This window comes from Brassica napus, chromosome C8 (assembly GCF_020379485.1).
Source record: "Brassica napus cultivar Da-Ae chromosome C8, Da-Ae, whole genome shotgun sequence".
NCBI lineage: Eukaryota > Viridiplantae > Streptophyta > Magnoliopsida > Brassicales > Brassicaceae > Brassica > Brassica napus.
In genome coordinates, this window is record NC_063451.1 from 23873618 (window position 1) to 23895017 (window position 21400).

General features: G+C 33.9%; 3 protein-coding genes across 5 annotated transcripts; 2 read left to right on the forward strand and 1 right to left on the reverse strand.

Moving 5' to 3' along the window:
* Nucleotides 1-5959: 5959 nt before the first annotated feature.
* LOC106411907 (protein NPGR2) lies at nucleotides 5960-9329 on the forward strand. The gene is made up of 4 exons (XM_013852766.3): nucleotides 5960-6315; nucleotides 6542-6783; nucleotides 6867-7119; nucleotides 7562-9329. The coding sequence occupies exons 1-4, from the start codon at nucleotides 5970-5972 to the stop codon at nucleotides 9214-9216; spliced, it is 2496 nt and encodes an 831-aa protein (XP_013708220.2). The 5' UTR covers nucleotides 5960-5969; the 3' UTR covers nucleotides 9217-9329.
* A 1533-nt stretch (nucleotides 9330-10862) lies between these two features.
* Nucleotides 10863-12175, forward strand: LOC106412905 (probable methyltransferase TCM_000336). Its single transcript, XM_048766843.1, has 4 exons — nucleotides 10863-10919; nucleotides 10998-11413; nucleotides 11553-11562; nucleotides 11897-12175. The coding sequence occupies exons 1-4, from the start codon at nucleotides 10863-10865 to the stop codon at nucleotides 12173-12175; spliced, it is 762 nt and encodes a 253-aa protein (XP_048622800.1).
* Nucleotides 12176-12676: 501 nt separating this feature from the next.
* On the reverse strand, nucleotides 12677-15440 carry LOC106415803 (protein PHOSPHATE STARVATION RESPONSE 1). 3 transcript variants are annotated; one of them, XM_013856597.3, is made up of 8 exons: nucleotides 15157-15440; nucleotides 14175-14700; nucleotides 13920-14106; nucleotides 13759-13835; nucleotides 13630-13672; nucleotides 13498-13555; nucleotides 13362-13431; nucleotides 12677-13262 (listed from the first exon to the last, which is right to left on the reverse strand). In XM_013856597.3, exons 2-8 carry the CDS (start codon nucleotides 14691-14693, stop codon nucleotides 13026-13028), a joined length of 1191 nt encoding a protein of 396 aa, XP_013712051.1. In that variant the 5' UTR covers nucleotides 14694-14700; nucleotides 15157-15440; the 3' UTR covers nucleotides 12677-13025. The 3 variants fall into 3 exon arrangements, with proteins under 3 accessions (XP_013712051.1, XP_013712052.1, XP_013712050.1); XM_013856598.3 differs by having other exon boundaries at nucleotides 13920-14103; nucleotides 15157-15430; XM_013856596.3 differs by having other exon boundaries at nucleotides 13920-14112; nucleotides 15157-15429.
* Between the last annotated feature and the right edge of the window lie 5960 nt (nucleotides 15441-21400).

The following is a 21400-nucleotide window of genomic DNA, read 5'->3' on the forward strand; positions in this document are numbered from 1 at the left end:
TATAAGAAAATCACCTAAGGCCTTATAAGAAAGTGGTCAAGACTATACCTACATACTCTACTGATCTAGACTATGCCAAGGATCAGTATGATAAAGGCAAAAGCCATGGTAACCTGTATATCCATGAAATTTTATACACTTTATGGCATGACTGAATTAGTCATTCAGGTCTTTAAAAATTGATGCACATATTGCAAAAGGCACAAAGAGTTATCCCATAAAATCTCACGTTGTGTAACATGTACACAAGGAAAACTCATTAGGTTCTATTGTCCCAAGTACCACGTGATTATAGTATGTCCATGAGGGGGAGTGAGGACAAACTGTGATCCATGAACATACTACAAATCCGTGTGACATGGTCTATGACCATAGTAAGACTTGGCCGAATTCTTTATACTACAAAGGCCACTACCTAATGCTTGCGGACACAAGGATTTACATGTGTAAGGTTAATATGCATCACGCCATATAAGTGAGCATAGATAATCCCATCTCAGAATGAATACGGGTCATAAACCAGACATATACCATCCTAAGAGATTTTGAATAAACCACCACATACATATGTGCCGTCTAGGATGGAACCTCAGAAGAGGATGAGAAAAAGATTGGGAATATATGTTGGATAGGAACATGTCTTTCTCCCACGTTTTTAAGAGACCTTACGCCAAATATGGGTGATCAAATTATGGCCAGGTACACGGATCGCATGACTGATGAATTCAACTATCCAACATCAGGGGGAGAAAGAAATAAGCTGGTAAAAGAAAATAAGAGAAATATAATGGTATTTACCATCATTGTCTTGGCAAGATCCTCGGACTAGAAAATATGATTTAAGACGTCCAAAGAATGTGATCAAATGATACAAAAGCTAGCAAAACTAGATGCTAGACACATTGACCCGAAAAAAAAGAATGACTAAGTCATACCAGCTTAGTACCACAAATTTGATGTCCTAAGAGACACAATCAAGTTGCTACAGTGTCTATACAAGATAGACCAATAAGTTCCAAAAGATAAGAAACCTCGGAAAGAAATGAAAGGTGCATAGAATGATACAAATCCGAGTTCAAAGGAAACCAGTCCAGATAGAGAGATAAGGCTGGCCAGCTAAACCTCTAAGGTACCAAACCATGTAGTTTGGGACGCCAAACTGCAAGGTAGTAAAGGTCCTGGATAATAAGATCTCAAATCTATTAGATCATGTCTGGAACACTATGGAACTACATAAGAGTGTTAACACCAATGATGTATTTACATATAAGAGAGCTCATAAAAGAAAGTAGCACTTGAGTTTAAAGATATAAAGCAAGGATCATGAACCCACGTAAGAGTACTCATAAAGAATAAAGATCAGATTAAAAGAAAACGTGAGGTTTAAAGAGTTTAAAGAAGAGATGGGCGTATTGGCCAAATATATAGAAACACCATCTGATGATATAGACCAGTGGATAAATGGGTCTTGTGAGGGAAAAAAAATCGTGAGATGTGGAACGTGACCAAGTAGTCAAGAGGTCGTTCACATTACTACTTACAGCATTCAAAGAATGGCTTGTTACACAAGGATACTCATAGAGACCAAAGGAACAGATTATAAGGAAATATGCTCCTATGTGGTGGATGCTACTACACAAACTCGAAATTGATGAAGTCTGGAAACAAAAGAAATAATGATGTAGTAAGCAGTATATTGATCACTGGATAAAGAAAATAAAGGTACCAGAAAGATGAGAAAAGAAGTTCTCAAAGAACATCATTGTTCCTAAGTTGTTTATGGACTGAAGCAAAAGCAGCTGCATTGAATATGATAAGACTAAGTAAAACTTAGTGAAGGAGTTCGATAAAGAACAATTCAAATCAGTCCATATATTCTTATAAAAGAAATCCCTTGTCTTTATAATAAATCAGCACTGCAAGTAGGTCATGAGATGCCATCAAAGAAAGTGTGAACTGCGATGTTTTTCAAGTAATAAGATTATAGTATGGGACTGCAATGTAAGCACAAGCCATTATGTTTATATCAGTGGATAAAAGGAAACCATAATGGTCCAAGAGAGTGACCAGAAGTATGTCTGGTCGAGGTCAAATGGATATGGCATTGCTGAAGGCAAGAAAGATCAATAACCATGTATAAAGGTCCTTGAGTATATTTGACTGTAGATCCATAGTTTGATGAGATTATAAAACTTATTGCAGCAATGATTATTAATGATATGACCTTAGACACTCATGGGGTATGGATGAGTATAGACAAGGTCTATAACTCAACATGGATCGACCAATGAAGAAAGATCGGCTATAATGGATAAGCCATTAGTACATACGGGTGATGTATGTCCGAATGGACGAAGGCATGTCCGTGAGAAGCCAAGTGATTCGTATGTGTTTGGGTCGATGACTCAATATATATTAAAGTGTCCACGGTTTGGCAAAGCCATGTGACTAGAGGATCTGTGGGACATGAGAGGACTTGCGAGTAAAGTTTGATCGCAGATTAGAGGTCCATTCGAGTACTGGTCGAGTGCCATCTGTCCGACCAGGACATAGAGTTGTCAGCTGCAAAGATGCACGTCTTGACCATGTCTTAATGAAGTTCCAGAAGATATGAGAGTTACAAGATAACTCAAGTTACAATTCGGCAAGAGCTATTCCTACATCAACGTTCAAGAAGCTCAAAGGACTACAAGTTCAATCATATGATATGTCAGCCGACTTCTTCACCATGTCTACACCAACCACACGTCCATGAAATTTATATATCAGTTTGGGACGTGCCAATTAAAGGACCAGTTCAAGACTTGGCGCCCATGAAGCTAAACTATCAAATTGTCCATGCGCCAACTTGAAGAACATACACAGGGGTACAAGTCAGGGGGAGTTCATGTGTTGTACTCTTTTTCCTTATCCATGGTTTTGTCCCACTGGGTTTTCCTGGAAAGGTTTTAATGAGGCAACATTAAGCATGTTACAAGCCCTGAACCGGATGTGTCGATCAAGGGGGAGTGTTATAAACCAAGTGGTGATTGACCCATATCAGGCCCAAACCGTCCGGCCTATCAGTTATCCATCCGGCCCGTTCGCTAATGACTTAGGCGAATGAGAGTTTACATTTATCTATACTTAATGTTTATCATTTTCCATATGTATTTAGGATAAGTACTATTTTCTATTCCTATTAGGAATAAGATTTCATTTTCTCTTATGACGGTCTAAATAAGACGGTCTAATACTTGTATAAATATAGACATCTGGTCATGAGTAATAATAAGCTTACACAGCATCTCTTTTATAACAACCATTAAATTATAATTGACGTTTTGATATTTTGCTAGAAAACTACCGTATGGATTCTTTTGTGTGTGTTTTTTATATATTCTAGGCCTGGGCGTTCGGGTACTCATTGGCATTCGGGCCGGGTTTTTCGGGTTTTCTGATTTTCGGGTTTACGCTTCTAAGTCCCATACTAAAATTTTATTAGTACGGGCAGGGTTCGGATAATAACACTTCGGGTTCGGTTCAAAATTGTATTGCATCATAAAACCCATAAAGTAATAATATATCGTACGGATTCGGGTTATATCGGTTCGGTTCGGATATAACCAAAGTAAAAAACAAATTTTTTGAAGTAAAACATAAAGGAAAACATCTAAATTAAATAAAAATTAATCTATCACATATAAAATTGATAAAATAATAATAAAATGTTAAATCAAGCATAAAAACAAACATCATTTATAAAAAAAATATGTATTGCATTATAGAGAGTAGACTTTTTATTTCAATGAACAAATTATAAAATACTTATTTTTAACTAATTGTGTACTTAAAGCATTTATTAGAATTTTACCACAAATATTGAATTTAATAATTGGAATACTTATATATATTTCAAAATATTTATATTGACTATTAATTTTGGATTTTTCGGGTTACCCGTTCGGGTTCGGTTAATAACACTTCGGGTTCGGATATTTTTTGTACCACCCTACAAGATCTGTTCGGGTATTTTTACGTTTCGGGTCGGATAACGGGTCGGGTTTTTTGGTTCGGGTTTGGTTCGGATTTCGGGTTCCGGATTTTATGCCCAAGCCTAATATACCCTATCAGTTGATTTGGTTGGCTTCAGAAAAAAAACACACTAAATACTACATCATGTATTGGTTACCACACTATCTCGTCTAAATTTGAAATGTCTTCTAATTAATACCAAAACATAGTTACGAGACTACTAGGTAAATTGCAGGGACCAAAATTCAAACCTAAACTTCTCACATAACTGAGATTTTGTTTCGATAGAGACTCAAACCCTGAAAAATGTTGTAGACATTCACCAGTCTCACCTACCACTTGGCCATAGTATTAGTAGGCCCATAGTCATGCAGACATCTTGTTCTCTTAAGAAAAATGTAAACATTACATATATCAAGTATGATACTAATATCCAATATGCCAGCGTCTAGATTTTACCTCTTTCTTTTTTTTTTTCTTTGCGAACAAGTACATATTTCCATTTAGTTAAAGAAGTAATCTTTTACATAAGACCCGGAAAAATGTAAAACTTACATTTTATTGTCTTTACCTCAAAATGTTAAATGAAGCTTGACAATGTCTGTATATATATATAATTTGTGCGCAAAAAAGAATGAAACTAACATTGATTATAGAGATAAAAATAACTTGCCATAAGGGTACGAATTGAAGACGATATGGACAAGTTCGGTTTGTTATCCATCGTCTTCGGCTCGGCGTTCTGTGTTGTGTTTGTTATAAAGTTATTAGGTTATCTTTGGGGAAGATATTCGGATGACCTCAAAACTGATAAATCATTAAAGACTACTGTATTAGTTTGAGGTATTGTTATTTTCTTCTTCTTTCCAATCCCCTGTTTCGAGCTAATTATAATACATGTATTTTCATCAAAACAGATTACTTATGTAATTATGTTTGGTATCATGAGTCATGACAGTCTTGATGTCATACGCGTATTGAACCGGTCAGGGAACAAGATAGTGGTGCCATTGCCCGGAGCCGTAAACCAAAAAGAACAACTTTTTTTTTTACATGTTGTTTCTTTTTTTCTTTTTTTCTTTTTGCTAAAACAATGTTGTTTCTTCTTTTTTTTAGAAACAAACAATGTTGTTTCATATCTTAAACGTTTATGTCACACATCAATAAAAGTAGTTGTGGTTGTTTGTAACGAATCTACCCATAGAAACTCTTCACAATCATTTGTGATGTTTAATTTCAATTGTTGGCCATCTGCAGTTATATCGTCATGGCTACTATATATTACGTTCAGAATGTCGAAGATTAAATAATTCTTAATGCATGCATCATGGGATTAACCAATAAGCCAATAACCATAGATTGAGTTGCAAATTTGTAATCCCTTTCACGATATCGCTAGCTTAATTTCTTTCAAAAATATAAACGCATTTTGTGTCCAACTATTTTCACTTAACGATCTACGTTAACACGAACACCCCCTCGATTAGAACCCTCCACACACTAAAGTTCTAAGAACATGAAAAGAACCTACGTGATTAAAAATCTATAATGCTAATAGTAGACTATTAGACTAGTAAAACGGAAAACACTATACTGAATGTATGTGTTTAGCATCCTTGATTCATCAAAGTTATTTTCTTATTGCTATTTCAACTTTTTCTTTGCTCCATCATTGAAAATATTAATTTGATACTTAATATTTTGGTGGCCCATAATTAAATAGAAAGAAATATTAAAATAGTTAATGAAAAAACCCAAAAAGTAGACATGTGAGAGTGAGAGACATTTTCAAAGAAAAGAAAAGGAAAATATAAAAGGTAAGTAATTTTTTTTTAACATAAAAGGTAAGTAATAAACAGAAAAAAGAAGGAAATAATAATATTGTCCAAAAAGGAAGGAAATAATAATAAAGAAAGGAAAAAAATACAAAAAGGCAGTAATACAATAAGTAACACATGTCTCATCTCGTGGTACAAAGTCCAAAGCTTTGGATCATTCCATCTGCTGTTTTTATTCCCCTCCTTCTGCACCCATTCTTCTCCTTCCCTCAAGCCGTCTCCTTTTTATATTTTCTTTTTAAGTTTATTATTACTGAGGAAACAACAAACAAAGAGGCAGAGACTCTCACTCACATCAATGCAGAAAGCAACAAAGCAAAAGGCAGAGACAAAGTAAAAAAGATCAGATTTTTCATTTTTGTTTTCAATTGCTTCGAATCGGAACAAGTCTTAAGAATCTCGAGGCTACCATGTCTGTCACCTTCCTTACCATCTCATCTTCTTCTTCCCCGGAAAATCAAAGGTGTCTTCTTTTTTTTTCTCCATTGATCGTCTTCATAACTTCAATTGGATATGTAATTCGATGTACTTTAGGGTTCAATGGTCAATTGTTATCTCAATTAAAGTTTCGAGCTTTTCGATGCTGAACTGAGTTAGAACCGTATAACATTAATGTGGATGTCTTATTTCATGTTTTTGTCATGTTCTGATCTAACACGTGTTCTTAATCATCTAACTTGTTTGAGAAGCTATGAAGAAGACCGAGATTAGTTCCGAGAAGTTGCATTTAAGCAGACTAAGACAGAGAGTTTTAAGTAACATCAGGATGAAGTGTTTGTGTTCTGGTGAACAAATGAGACTTATAGATGAGCAAGACAACAAGCGACCAGGCCTTGATGTAAACTCAGCTTCAGCTGCTGAGAAGCTTGATAATGTGAACATTGACGAATTAGAGTTATCTCTGCGTGAGACTAGTTCTTTAAACTACGAGGTTCGGTTTTCTTCATCATCCCTGAGGCCCTGACATCTCAAAGAACAGCTGTATCATTGTGTTGTTGTTGTTGTTGTTTTCAGGAGGCGAGCGCGCTTTTGGGGAGGATTGAGTATCAGAAAGGGAACATAGAGGCGGCATTGCGAGTCTTTGAACGGATTGATATCAATGGGATCACAATAAAGATGAAAACCGCTTTAACTGTTAGACAAGAACCAAAATATAGAAGACGGTCCAAAACCAGCTTTGCTCCTCCTCCTCCCATGTCTGTTAATTTGCTCTTTGATGCTATTTTCCTCAAAGCGAAGTCTCTCCAGCGTCTTGCAAGGTTCCAAGGTAGTCACAAGTCACAATCTTTATCAATGTTCAAAAACTCGCTAGTAGGTGGCTAGGCTCTTAATAGAGGACTATAGACTGGCTGAACGAATTACTGATTTATTTTTATATAATTTACATTTATATTAAATATTTTAGTTTGTAAGTTTAACTAAAAATTATTTCGTTGAATTATAAAAATTAGATATACAAAAAAGAAAAAGAAAAAAAGAGATAAATTTGTGGACTTGAACTAACATTATTAATTGCTTGATTTAAAAGTTTTAGACCAATTTATATTGATTTAAACGGATTTAAATTGTTTTTAACCGATTTAGAGTGGTTTAAACCAATTTGAGTCGCATCAAAGAAAATCATTTCGGCTATGACTGATTTTTAGAACATGGGTGTTTTCTTATGATTCTGTCTTTACTGGCTAAACAAAGTGATTTCCTTCTTGCAGAAGCTGCGCAGTCTTGCAGAATCATTCTTGATATATTGGAGGCTTCTTTATCTGAAAATGTAATAGATGATATTAAGTTGAAGGAGACGCTGACAAAAGCAGTTGAGCTGCTTCCTCAGCTATGGAAACTAGCTGACTCGCCGCATGATGCTATCTTGTCTTACAGAAGAGCGCTTCTCAATCACTGGAAGCTTGATCCTGAAACCAGAGCAAGAATTCAGAAAGAGTACGCCGTGTTTCTTCTCTACTCCGGTGTAGAAGCAGTCCCGCCGAACCTGCGCTCTCAGACTGAAGGAGCTTTCATTCCTAGGAACAATGTAGAGGAAGCTATCCTTCTTCTCTTGTTACTTCTCAGGAAAGTTAACCAGAAGAGAATCTCGTGGGATGCAGCCATCTTGGACCATCTCACGTTCGCTCTTACGGTTGCAGGAGATCTAACCGCTCTGGCTAAGCAACTTGAAAAGCTTAGACCTGAGATATTAGACCAGAGGGAGCTTTATTATACGTTGTCTTTGTGTTACAATGGTGCAGGAGAAGATCTTGTAGCGCTTGGTTTGTTAAGGAAGCTGTTTTCAGAACGGGAGGATGTGTCTGGTTTGCTAATGGCTTCTAAGATATGTGGTGAGAGGTCTGGTCTCGCTGAGGAAGGCATAGACTATGCGAGAAGAAGCTTAGGCAACGAGTGCGTTCAGTTAGATGGTGCGGCGCGTTTAGTTTTAGGCATTGCACTCACTGAAAGCTCGAGAGTATCAGCTACTGAGGCCGAGCGTGTAGCTAGGCTATCTGAGGGGATGCAGGCTCTGGAGTCTACGGATATGACAGACCCCAGAGTCCTGCACCGTCTCGCGTTGGAGAACGCAGAGGAGAGGAAGCTGGATTCAGCGTTAGCTTACGCTAAGCACGCGTTGAAGCTTGGAGCAGAGTCTGATCTTCAAGTATGGCTGCTTCTAGCTCGGATTTTATCTGCGCAGAAGCGGTTTTCAGACGCGGAGAGCATTGTTGACGCAGCGCTTAACGAGACGGGGAAGTGGGAGCAAGGGAGGCTGTTGCGTCTGAAGGCAAAGCTTCGTGTAGCTAAAGGAGAAGTGAAGGATGGGATTGAGACTTACACACAGCTTCTCGCACTCCTTCAGGTTCAAAGCAAAAGCTTCAGCTCTGTAAAGAAGATGCCAAAGGGATATGATGTAGAGGGGTTGAGGAGTCTGGAGCTTGGGACGTGGCATGATCTTGCTCATATTTATATAAACCTCTCGCAGTGGCGTGACGCGGAGACATGTCTCTCGAGATCAAGACTCATCGGTCCTTACTCTCCTGCAAGATACCACACCGAAGGTGTACTGTACAAGAGACAAGGCCAACTAGAAGAAGCGATGGAGGCGTTCACAACTGCTCTGGACATCGATCCAATGCACGTCCCGAGCCTAATATCCAAGGCTGAGATTCTAATGGAGCTAGGGAACGGATCAAGCATAGCAGTTGTAAGAAGCTTTTTAATGGAGGCTCTTAGGATTGATAGGCTGAACCATACGGCTTGGTATATTCTTGGGAAGATGTTTAAAGCTGAAGGATCTGTCTCGTCTATGCAAGAAGCTGTGGAGTGTTTTCAGGCTGCCGTTACACTGGAAGAAACGATGCCAGTGGAGCCATTCAGATGATCCTTTGTTGTGTTTTGTTTTAATAGATGCATGTATGTGTGGGTATATCTCATCTGATGTGAAGTTTATATTCTGTTATACAGAGTTGAAATAAACTCAATAGTTTTTTGTCAGGTTATATTGTAAAAGACAGATAACATTTCATAACAGAGAAATTTAGGAGAAAATAAACTGAGCGTTTATATTCTAAAACAATATTAAAACATAGAATTTTTGTGGGTATAAAGAATAAAATATCATCTGTAAGAGTTTACGAAAGTATTTATAAAGAGAGTGAGAATCCACACCTTGTGCGGATTAATAAATATACCCAATATATTTAGATTTTAGTGTTAGTTTTTGAATTTAAATTTAAGTTATTAAATTAGATACAAATATGAAGGTTTTTTCTGATCAACAGAAACACAATACGAAGTTAATCTCCTTACTTGTTGGATGTTTTATTAGTTTTTTTTTTTAAACTAAATCTCATTTGCTTGTTGTGTAGTTTTTTTACAGTTTATGTATAATTTTTCTCTTTACAAATATAATTCCTGGCTTGATTGGGTTTATGGATTTACTTTAGTGAAGCTTCTTTTAAGATTGAAGAATGATGATGTTTGTCTAATTTTGTTTTGTTTACTCTATTTCAATAGTTTTGGAGTATTAAAAATTTGAAATTGCATAAAAGATAATTTTACAATAACAAACCAGAAATAATTATCACTAAGGTATGTGAGAGCAAACAATCCATCATCAACTAATATATTTGATTAGATTTTTTTCCTTTTAGTAAATTCTATGAACATAGTATCATGGCAAAGAGTGATGGGGAATCATAAAGAATAGAAACCAATAAATAACTTAGAATGCAAAGTCCAACTAACGAGATGAATAAAGCTCTCGATTCATTACAATTATTGCTAAGATATGTAGAATACAAATATATCTTATTAAAATAGAAATATCATATATATTTGTTTTTTGTTATTACACGTGTGATTCATGATTTATGTCACTCAAATTTTAGTTACTTATATATATTTTCTTAAAATTAATTTGGTCATTATTTACATGGTAGACCATTTTAATGGAATTCATCAGCACAGATGAAATTATTTGTTATTAAATTTAGTTTAATTTTTGGATATTTACTATAAAAAATCTTATAAATATTTTTAATTTTTATTATTTAAATAACTAATTAAATACATAATTATTTTTAAAATAGACATAAGTTTAGCTATGTTTTAATTAAAAATGAAAAATATATATTGAGCTTATTATAATTTTAAAACCTTAAAACCCAAAAGGTTTTAAAATTTTACTAAAACAAAAATAAACATTTTATCACCAAAAAAAATAAAATTAAACCAGCTTACAAATATAAACAAAACCAAAAATCAAATATTAAAATTTTTATTAACTTAAATTTGGTAAAACAATAATGTCGTGTTTTTAAAGAGCTGGTGATGATAAGGTGGAGGAACGATTTCACGTATTTGTCGGGAACCTATTTCCTGGTGCGAATCGAACTAGGTAGCGGTATTATTTGATTCTTGTATACATTGCAAGAGGTGACAGGCCAAATCGTACTCCTTTTAAGAAGCAAATTCTAACACCAAAAGAACAAAGCCTAACCCAAGACATAGTTTATTTTCACTGTGATGGATATAGAAAGAGAGCTTCACATGACAGACTACGCCAGAAACTCTTCCGTACAGGTTCTTGATATTTCAAATATCTTCGCTTATACAAAAGCTTGAATTGTAATTAATTTTTTGTTGTTTTGATATTCGCAGAAGAAAGCATCTGATAAGACAAAACACATAACATTAGAAACAGTGCAACAACTCTACAAAGAGACAAGACCCAAGAGTTTAAAAATAGCTGACCTGGGATGTTCTTCAGGACCAAACACTCTTTCCACCATTAGAGACATCATCAAAGCCGTCAAGTTTGCTCACCACCTTGAGATCCCAAACCAGCCTTTGCCCGAATTCAGCATCTTACTTAACGATCTTCGTAGCAATGACTTCAACTCTATATTCAAGTCCTTGCCTGACTTTCACACAGAGCTCAAGAGAGATACCAACTATGGTGATTGCCCTTCAGTTTTCATTGCAGCCAACCCTGGATCATTCTATGGAAGGCTCTTCCCTGAAAAAACCATCCATTTTATCTATATTCCTCTTTTAGCTTGCACTGGCTTTCCAAGGTGAACATATATATATACTGTATATGATAATTGTAAAAGGAAAAATCTATAATAATTGTAATTCAAGATGCATACCTTCAGGTGTAAGTATATATACATACTGGGTATTTTATTTTATGTTATTTTTTTTTTATTTCAGGTTCCTCCAGGTTTGTATGACGATCAAGGCAAGTCCATAAACAAAGGTTTGTATTAACATCTGCTCCTGGAGCCCTGAAGCTGTTTCCAAAGCTTACTGCAGTCAATGTTCCTCAGGTTTCGATCAAAAGAGGTGGTTTCTTCAGGCAGAATGGTGCTCATAATACTTGGAAGAGAAGGTCCTAATCCTGTTGGCAGAAGAAAAACTCTTTCTTCTGCGAACTCCTCGCAAGATCCATAGCGGATCTTATCGCACAAGTATATATTATATATATAATAAGCTGATGTTACAAAATTGGATATTTATTTAGAAACTGTGTAAATTCGTTTCCGTTTTAACTGTAGGGAGAGACTGAGCAGGAGAAGCTCGATTCTTACGAGAATCACTTTTACGCCCCAAGTGCTGCTGAGACAGAAGGTGAAGTGAACAAAGAAGGGTCCTTTGAATTAGAGAAGCTAGAGATGATTGAAGTAGCCAATAAGTGGGGGCAAGGAGGATGGTATCAGTGCCGGTTTGGTGTTTGTAAAGACGATAAAAGAGCGTCTCAAGGGTCAATGCTTGCTCAACACTTCGGAGAAGAGATATTGGACAAGATGTTTGATACATATGCTAGAACTGATTGACGAGGAGTTGGCTAAGGAAGACATAAGACCCATTACATTTGTTGTTGTTCTAAAAAGGAAGCTCTGAAACATGGAAATGAAACCTATATCTAAGTGCGTGTGTAGCATTTTCCAAGGGGATGTTCACAATTGAGACTTCACCTAAGAGCATGATTAACGTTTGGGGGTGGGTACTTAGGTTTTTTTTTTTTTTTTTTTTTTTTTTATCCGATTTAAAAAAAAAAAAAACTACTCACCTCTTGCAGAAGAGAAGAAGAGAAAAAACTAAGTTTTAAAAAAAAATGTGGGGCACACCTCTTAAGAGGTGGGATAAAAATTTGACCTTTGAACTTTTGACACCTCTAATGTTTGCTTTTCAGTTTTGAATCTTTTGATGTGCTCAGAAACATAATTTTTTTTTGCTTTGGTATTCTTATTAATCAAATTAATTGATCAATTATACAGAGTTGAAAGAAAATAAGTTTTTGTCAGTTTATATGACAAGACAAATAACATTCATAATAGAAGAAAACAAACTGAGGGTTACATATTAAAAAAAAAGTATTAAAACACAGAATCTGTATCCGTAAACTAACGACGAGTTACAGCATTTAGATTACATTCAAATGATGAAGATTCTCTCAACGAACTCTTATTTTTGTTTTTGGTTTCTTCTTTGTCTACACAGCAGAGTTGAGAGAGTCTTCCATCGGAAAAATAGTTGAAACAGTAGAGACAGAAGGAAGTCCTGAAGACCCTCAAGATACGAGAGCTCTCTTTCTCTCTCTCTCTCTCTATCTCTATAACTGTTAAAACTCTGGAAAAACGATCCAGCAATACACCAGTTCCTAGTAGATGTAGATAGATGCTTTCAATTGTCGGTTTTGACTCGCTTTGGCTGTGGAGATTCTGGCTCTTGGCATTTCCTGGTCTCCTCTGGTGCGAGCTCCTCTGAATCAGCGGTCTTCTTGTTGTCTTCTTGCTCAGATTTGGATGGTGAATCTGATGTCGACGCTGTCCCTTTGCCGAGACCAGAGTTTTGTTTCTCGAACATCATTTGCAGGTACTTGCCTTGTTCTTCTATCCGGAGTTGCAAGTTTCTTTGAATCTACAGCAAAAGCAAAAGAAAAAACAGTTTAATCCAAACTCATAATCTTTAGAATCCATAGCTATAAGCAATGCCTTTCTGGATATAGGTAAGACATACCTCGAGCTGCTCATGGAGTTGCTTCTGCACTTCCATCTGAAGTCGCAGAGCCTCTGTAATACCTATCCCACTGTAGTATAAATTATGGTCAGCAAGAATCTGTTAGAGATGGTGTAGGACTCGTTATGTTTCTTACCCTTTCAAGTCAAGAGCTGTTATATGTTCAAGCGGTGTCAGCTTCTTCTCTGGCGAGCCTGTAACGCTCAAAATAAAATTGATTTTCATGAAAAAAACAATCATACAACGGAATAAAGACAATGGTAGCTACCACTTTCTGATGGTTCTGGCCTATATCTAGCCGTCCTATATTTCTGCAGTTTCATAAAGCAAACACAATCTTTCATTAAAGAAGACAAATTGTATGCATTTGTAGCACAGAGGAGAAAACTAAAAGAACCTGTAAATGGCTTTTGACATGATATATAGTCAACCCTTCAACTTTCATTTTCTTCAGCACACCCTTAGGAGTTGCTCCTGTGATATGAGTGTAACCAGAAGATAAAAGATTATTATCTTTCCATGAAGTATATGGAAAGCAAAGAGGAATAAAAAGCTCACTGTCACTGCCACCAAGACTGTTGACAGCCTCAACAAAAGCCTCGTGAAGCTCTGGTGTCCAACGCATACGTGCCTTGTTATTACTGTTTGAAGATGTTGTGCTGACAGGTCGCAGCTCCACAGACACAGAAGGAGAAGGTTGCTGCTGAACAGTCTGGGGTTGCGGTGGGATGGTTTGCAGAGACTTCTGGTCCTTAAAACAAGTGTTCAATTAGCGAATCAAGTATAGACTCTGGAGTAAAAACTTTAACAAACCTTCGTGTCTAAATTAGAACTGGTGTCAATCAAGAGATCATTCCAGTTAGTAGATAGTAACGGATCCTCATCGGTGATCAAGTGGTCAGCCCATTCTTGCCAATCGTTTGGTTTCTGAATGTCATCAAACGCCGCGCCGATACCAATGCAACCGTCCTCAATCTGGCTGCTGTTATGGACGGCCTGGTGGTCTGCAGGGAAATCAAGAAACCCTCCATTGCACCAAGAACTATCATTGTTGCTCGACGCTGCTGCGTAGTGTTTCTCGTGAGACACCATAGATGAGTAATGGAGGTTGGTAGAGAAACCAGATGATGAGGAAGAGCATATATGTCCAACTGAGCCACCGTTACTGGAAGAAAGCAAGTGATAGGTTTGTTGTCCTAATGGCTTGTGGTCTGGTCTCATGAAAGCAGCTTCTGGTGCTGAAGAAGGGTTTGGCGTAGATGGGATTGAAGAAGTGCGAGCGAGGTTACTGAGCTCTCTAGAACCTGATCTCTGAACCGGACGAGCCTCCATTGTTGTCCTGACCAAAACAAAAAAATACACAAATGAACTCTCCATCCTTGAAACTGAAGTTGTCAGAATCTGTAAAGGCAAGCAGCTTTGGAAAGACTCAGTGTAACACAGAAGCTGTCCGTAAAATCTCAAGAAATGGAGACAGAAAGCAAACAAACAGCATGAGTTCTAACAGGTCCCGGTCTCATTGTATAGATAAATTTGCAGTCTTTTAGCGAGAAAATATGAGAAACTCAGCTGAAACATTAAAAACAAATCTTAAATGTAATAAAGGACAACACAAGCATCGAGAGAGAATCATCGACAAAAAGCAAAAACACATTATCCAACAACCAAACATCAACTTCTCTGGAAAGGTAAAAACGCAATCGTGAACGTGGTTTTCTCCAACATAACAAAGATATAAACAATCTCTCTCCCTGTATGTATGATTACGAAACGATAACGAATCGAAAATTCTCACCTAGCAGCAATTCATGGGGATCTCGTCGGAGACGAACGAATTCGAATCTAGTTGATGATTAAACCCTTGAAGAAAATCATCATCGGAGAAATCGTCTGGTGCGCAAGCGAAAGTTGACGACGACGACGACGGTGGACCTCTTTTTGTAGGTGGTGGCTGTCTTGACAAGGGGATGGATCAGTCGTCGTGCACTTACGCGCGGTGTGTCACAGCGCGTGAGTTTATTTCGCTTGTTGGAACCAACTAAAATTCACACTTGGACACTGTTTATTGGATAAGAGGAATCATTAAGAGTTAGGCTTGGTCTTTTTCGGTGTTTTTTATTTATTATTATCTTATTATTTTTCTGGGTTTTCCTGATATCTGTGGCCTTTCGTTCCTAAGCCCATTAAGCTACTATGGCCCAAAGTGATCTCTGTTGATATTTTTGCTAAATAACGCGTATTTCGTTGTCCAGTAAAGAATAGAGATGTTATCATTAGCTCGACTCCATCTTGTTTATAATCTCAACCCAGTTTTAGGCCCTAACTCAATCTTTTTTTTTCTCAATAGTCAATAGCATACATATTACTGTTTTGCCTAATAAAGATGGGCCTATAACTTAAAGCCAGTAACTGATATGATGAAAGTATCAAATGAAAGAACTAGGTCGGAAAAAAAAAAACCAAATTACCAAGTCGAACCCAAACAGACCCAAACCACACCAAAATATATGTCTCTACCATTCGGTTAAAGATTTTATGAACTCAAATAGTTTGGTTTGGTTCGGTTCGGTTTTAACCAAATAATTAGATTAACTACTAATAATATTAAGATTTAAGATATTTACCCATTTAAACTAAACAATTAAACATATGTTTATATAATTTACTTTTAAATGAATAGAAGTAGGCATGGACGATCGGGTTTGGATCTGATTTTTTGGATGTCGGTTCTATTTTTAACACGTTCTAGGTCCTATACTAGTAAATTTGTAAGGATGGATCGGGATCGTATATAATATATCGGGTTCGGATCGTATCACATCTTAGAATCAATAAAGTAACCATATATCACTCAGATTCGGGATATATCGGATCAGTTCGAATATACTCAAAGTAAAATCTAAAATTTAAAAGCAAAACATAATAAATATATACTTATTTGTATAGAATTGAGTATTTAAGGTACTTATTTAAATTTTTAGATATCATATCAAAATAAATATGAAACTTAATATTTTAAGTACATATTTATATTTCAAATATTTATACTGTATATTAATTTAGAAATTCGGATCGGTTTCTTCGGATGTTTTTACGGATTTTCGGGTTTTTGGGTCTCTCTGGTTACCCGTTTGGGTTCGGTTAATAACACTTCAGATTCAGATATGTTTTGTAACACCCTGTAAGACACATTCAGGTATTTTTTTTAATATTTTGGACCAGGTACGAATCGGGTTTTTCTGTTTGGGTTCGGATTTCAGGATACGGATTGATGTCAAACTCTAAATAAAAGAAACACAATTAACAGTGAGATAAAATAAAATAATATGTATTTTATATACTATCACCAAAACCAAAAAAAACTACCTATGATATTTAGCTTAGGTTCGTATATACTAACTAAAAATTATTGCATAATGTATTCTACATTTTAATGTGATGCATGTTTAGTTTTATGTTTAAATATGAAGAAATTTTTAATTTAGTGTCAAATGATAAAAAAAAAAATTATGTTTTATAAATTATAGTTTCGTAACCGAACTAGAACAAAACAAAAAACTAATATAATTAAAGTGAGAAAATATTAACAAAAGCGAATTAAACCTAACCGAATACAAACCAGACCAAACACAAACTAGTTTCAGGTGACTTCAGTTAATATTTTCTTAGATCCAAACAAATCAAACCGAACTCAAAACAAATCCGAATTTAGACCAAAATGCCTAACAGTTCATTTTGAATTCGATTTGTATTTTGCTGATTCAACCTCAGTTGGAGTACACATTTATGTTTTACAATTTTTCCGCTAAAATTTATCTAACTAAGTTTGGTTCAGATAAGAGTTTCTAAACTGAAAATTCCGCAATAGTAGCGTTTAATGGTTATGTAAACGAAAGATCGAGATCGATTAAGTAAAGTTAGGTTAAAAACATTAAATTTCTACTTTAAAGATTTTAATCTAAATTAAACTAGTTGCGAAACTTTAGTATTAACAATCCTTAATATTTTTATAACCATATAGTTTCATTAAAGGCTATAGTACTGGCATATAGATTTTAATATATTGTTGATGGATATATATGTTTATCTAAAATTTTAATTGATATCTAAGTTTTATGCATATATGTAGTATTTTTGGGACAAATACATTTTCAATTTGTATTTTTCTGATTCAAACCTCAGTTGGAATACACATTTATGTTTTGAAATTTTACCGCTAAAATTTATCTAACTAAGTTTAGTTCAGATAAGAGTTTTTAAACTAAAATTTTTGTGATAGTAGCGTTTAATGGTAATATAAACGGAAGATCGAGATCGATTAAGTAAATTTAGGTTAAAAACATTAAATTTCTACTTTATAGATTTTTATCTAAATTAAAACTATTTGTGAAACTTCAGTATTAACAATCTCTATAATATTCTTTGAGAAGCAATTTCTTACGTGTCATGTTCACATTAACTTTCACGATTATTTATTACATTGATATCCTTAATGAACTAAAAATATTATTATAATTACCATTATTAAATGTATTTTCTTTTTATTTAGTAGGTTTGTTAATTAGATTTTAATTTAATTTCCTTTTTATTTTTTCCAAATAACATATATAATAAAATGGAAATATTTATAAATTTTAAAAACGGTATTTAAGAAAAAATATTTATGCATATTGTGATTTCATTAAAATTTTAAAAATAATAATCTTGATATTAACAAAAAATAATATTCTCTTTAAAACGTAATCTTATTTTATACATATAAATTACTAGATACCTAAAAATTATTAATAAATAAAAATAAAATATTAAATAATTTTACAATTTATTTCTTTTGTAGAATATATTATATGCATGAGATTTGAAAACATTATATTTATATCTTTTAATTTATTTAAAATAAAGAAATATTAGAGAAGTGAATGCAATCTAATATATCCGAGTGATAACTACACTGGCCAAATATTACATATACAAAAGCACATACCTAATTATAACAATATTATATGTAAAATATAAACTATACATACAAGTTATAAATTATCTAAATTAAAAGTAAAAAAAATTATCAATTACGATATATTTATATCCGGGCATGAGCACGAAAGAACCACCTGGTCCTTAATATTCTTATAACCATATAGTATCATTAAAAAGCTATAGTACTGGCATATAGATTTTAATATATTGTTTTTTTTTTAACTCTGGTATCCTCCTGAAAGGGGTCCAGCGCTCCAACGGAAGGGATTTTAATATATTGTTGATGGATATATCTTTTTTTTTTTTTGATCTATCTTTATCTGAACTTCTAATCAATATCTAAGCTCTATGCATATACGCAGTTTTTTTTGTGTGACAAATACATATATGTATATATGTAATATTACCTCTAAAACTTCTTTTTGCTACCGAAATTCTATATAGCTCTACTAAAAATTTAGAGGTAATGTTACATATGATGTTCAAAAAAGTTACAGGTAATCGTACATATATGCATATATGATTTTTTTTTATTATTTTTTTTGTCAGCACTTGTTGATTTCTTTTTTTTTTTGAATAAAAGCAATTGTTGATTTCTTACGATATAAAATTTAAACAAATTATGTAAATCCTAAAAATATAAACAAATATTTTGGATTTGAGCTGATAATTGTCTCGTATAAAATGAAATTGGCATATATATATATATATATGCATTTCTTACTAGGATCACTCGACTTGGATATCGGAGGACCATATTGAGTTTTCTAGTGGACCATAATAAAAGACATTGTAATTTGTTTTCCTTGCAATATGGTATATGTATGGTTCAACACCATCTCCCTCGTGGTCGAGATACATTTCAAGTTTACATTTTTTTGTTTTTTTTTTTTTTTTTTTTTTGACAAAGATACATCTCGCTCGTGGTTTTTTTTTTTTTTGGTTTTTCTTTATCGATAATCAATTATCATTGCTAAAAAGAGGGGACCATTCTTCTCCCGCTCGACTAATATAACAAATATTAGTTGACTTTAAAAGTCGTCTGGATTGTTTAATGAGATATTTAAAATTTCTGAAAATATGTTGGGTTGATTTAACCACAGGTGTAACGAATGAATTAAGATGAATAAAATATAGTTGACTTTAAGCTTCTGTTGTTTAGTTTATCATCTATACTATGAATATATACATACTGAAACATGAATCATTGATTAATATAACTGAGAGTCAAAACTACAACGTTGTGGGAGCTAAGAAATAAGAAAAAAGGACTATATATACAAAAATAATACAATCATGGGTCGGACTATTTCTATTATGGCTACTACAAGTTCTTATGCATGCCTTAATTTTCACAGTGATTCAAAAAATTATTTGAAATTATATGTTAGTTTATAAGCTGTTTGCAGCATGAATTCATGCATGATTCAAATCACAAGTCATATACCAAAAGTACATGGTGTTTGATTATTATATATCTTTCACTTTGCTCTTATGACTTGAATAACACATTTCAAAACAGGAAAACCAACGTAAATTTTGTTACTTAAGTTTCTATTTATGGAAAGTACTTTTCACATGTCGAACTGTTAGTTATGGGGATAGTCAAATGGACATTAACTGACCTTCGGTTGAATCAAATTATAGAATGATTTAATATTATATTTTTTAGCTATGGACGGTCTCTACTCTACTGATAAACTCACTGTTAGTTATGGGGATAGTCAATGGACTTTAACTGACCTTCGGTTGAATCAAATTATAGAATGATTTAATATTATATTTTTTAGCTATGGACGGTCTCTACTCTGCTGATAAACTTCTTACGTTATGTGCGGGACGTATAGTATACGAACTACGAAGAATATGCATGTGACACATTAGTTTGATTAAAGCCACAAACCAATTTGTTTTTTTTTCCTAATACAAAACTGATAAAACGAGGATTACAAATGTCCCTACAGCATCTGAAAGGTTTATCGAATAGTGAAAGGACGTGGCTCTTCATGAATGTTCATGCATTATATCTCTTTGGACGTCGACAATTTCTTTGACACTCCAAGTTAAACTTCATCTCGATTCTCTAAATAGTTCCTTAATTTTAAAGAGTTTTCATTTTAGCTCCTCTATGTTCGTCCACTCTTGTCAATTACTTTTACGTATGTTCTTGGACAATTATAGAACCAATGCATAATGTATAAGAATATTCCTTTCTTAGTAATTATTTCTAAAAAAAAAAAGTAATTATTTCTAGAGCCGGAATAATATATATATCTTCATAAAAAAAATCATTGTGAATGATGATAAGTCTCTCATTTTTGTATAATATACTAAACTTTTAAAAAAGTCTTGTGTGTATTCCATAGGGAATATGGGATGAATGGCGGCTGGTCCGACCAAGTGATATAAACCTTGAATAATTATTCAACCTGCTTAAACTCAACGATATAATTCGTACTGGTTTCAATAATTAATCAACTGGTTGTCATGTTTATGTAGTTAAGAATATTCCAACATGTCAAAAAATAAAAACTTACAGTTTTTTGAGAAACTGTATTAACTCCTACTCCTAGTGATGACTAAATTACTAAATACTAGGTTAAGATTCACGTCTTGCGCGGAATGAACATTATATATCAACTTAATTTTATGTATTATGTATTTTTACATGTTATGAAATAATAAATATATATTGAATATTTTTTCTATTTGATAGGATATATAAATAAATTTAAATGATATTAATATACATAGTATATTTTTAATATTAATGTCTATTAAATGATGTTTTCTACTCATATGTTCTTTTGATCATTTGTATCTTTTAAAGCAAAATTTTAAATTATTGATAACAAAATTTTCATTGTGGAGTTAATAGTTTTAGTCATTTCTATTTAAAAAAAATTAAGTTGTCAGTATCTATTGAAAGCTTTTATCAAAAAAAATTGTTCAAAGTAAATTTCACAATTAAAATATTTATGTATTTTATATGGTATATATTTTAATTTAAAACAATATATATATATATATATATATATATATATCTAATCTTGATAATTAAT

What these genes read in the sequence shown, in the direction of transcription:
- LOC106411907 (XM_013852766.3), top strand. Translation starts at nt 5,970, where the DNA reads ATGTCTCATCTCGTGGTACAAAGTCCAAAGCTTTGGATCATTCCATCT. An exon ending in TCTTCCCCGGAAAATCAAAG is followed by an intron (nt 6,316 to 6,541) that starts GTGTCTTCTTTT and finishes TTGTTTGAGAAG; the next exon opens with CTATGAAGAAGACCGAGATT. An exon ending in CTAGTTCTTTAAACTACGAG is followed by an intron (nt 6,784 to 6,866) that starts GTTCGGTTTTCT and finishes TGTTGTTTTCAG; the next exon opens with GAGGCGAGCGCGCTTTTGGG.
- LOC106412905 (XM_048766843.1), top strand. Translation starts at nt 10,863, where the DNA reads ATGGATATAGAAAGAGAGCTTCACATGACAGACTACGCCAGAAACTCT. An exon ending in CCAGAAACTCTTCCGTACAG is followed by an intron (nt 10,920 to 10,997) that starts GTTCTTGATATT and finishes TGATATTCGCAG; the next exon opens with AAGAAAGCATCTGATAAGAC.
- LOC106415803 (XM_013856596.3), bottom strand. Translation starts at nt 14,693, where the DNA reads ATGGAGGCTCGTCCGGTTCAGAGATCAGGTTCTAGAGAGCTCAGTAAC. An exon ending in ATGTCAAAAGCCATTTACAG is followed by an intron (nt 13,673 to 13,758) that starts GTTCTTTTAGTT and finishes ATGAAACTGCAG; the next exon opens with AAATATAGGACGGCTAGATA. An exon ending in AACTCCATGAGCAGCTCGAG is followed by an intron (nt 13,263 to 13,361) that starts GTATGTCTTACC and finishes CTTTTGCTGTAG; the next exon opens with ATTCAAAGAAACTTGCAACT.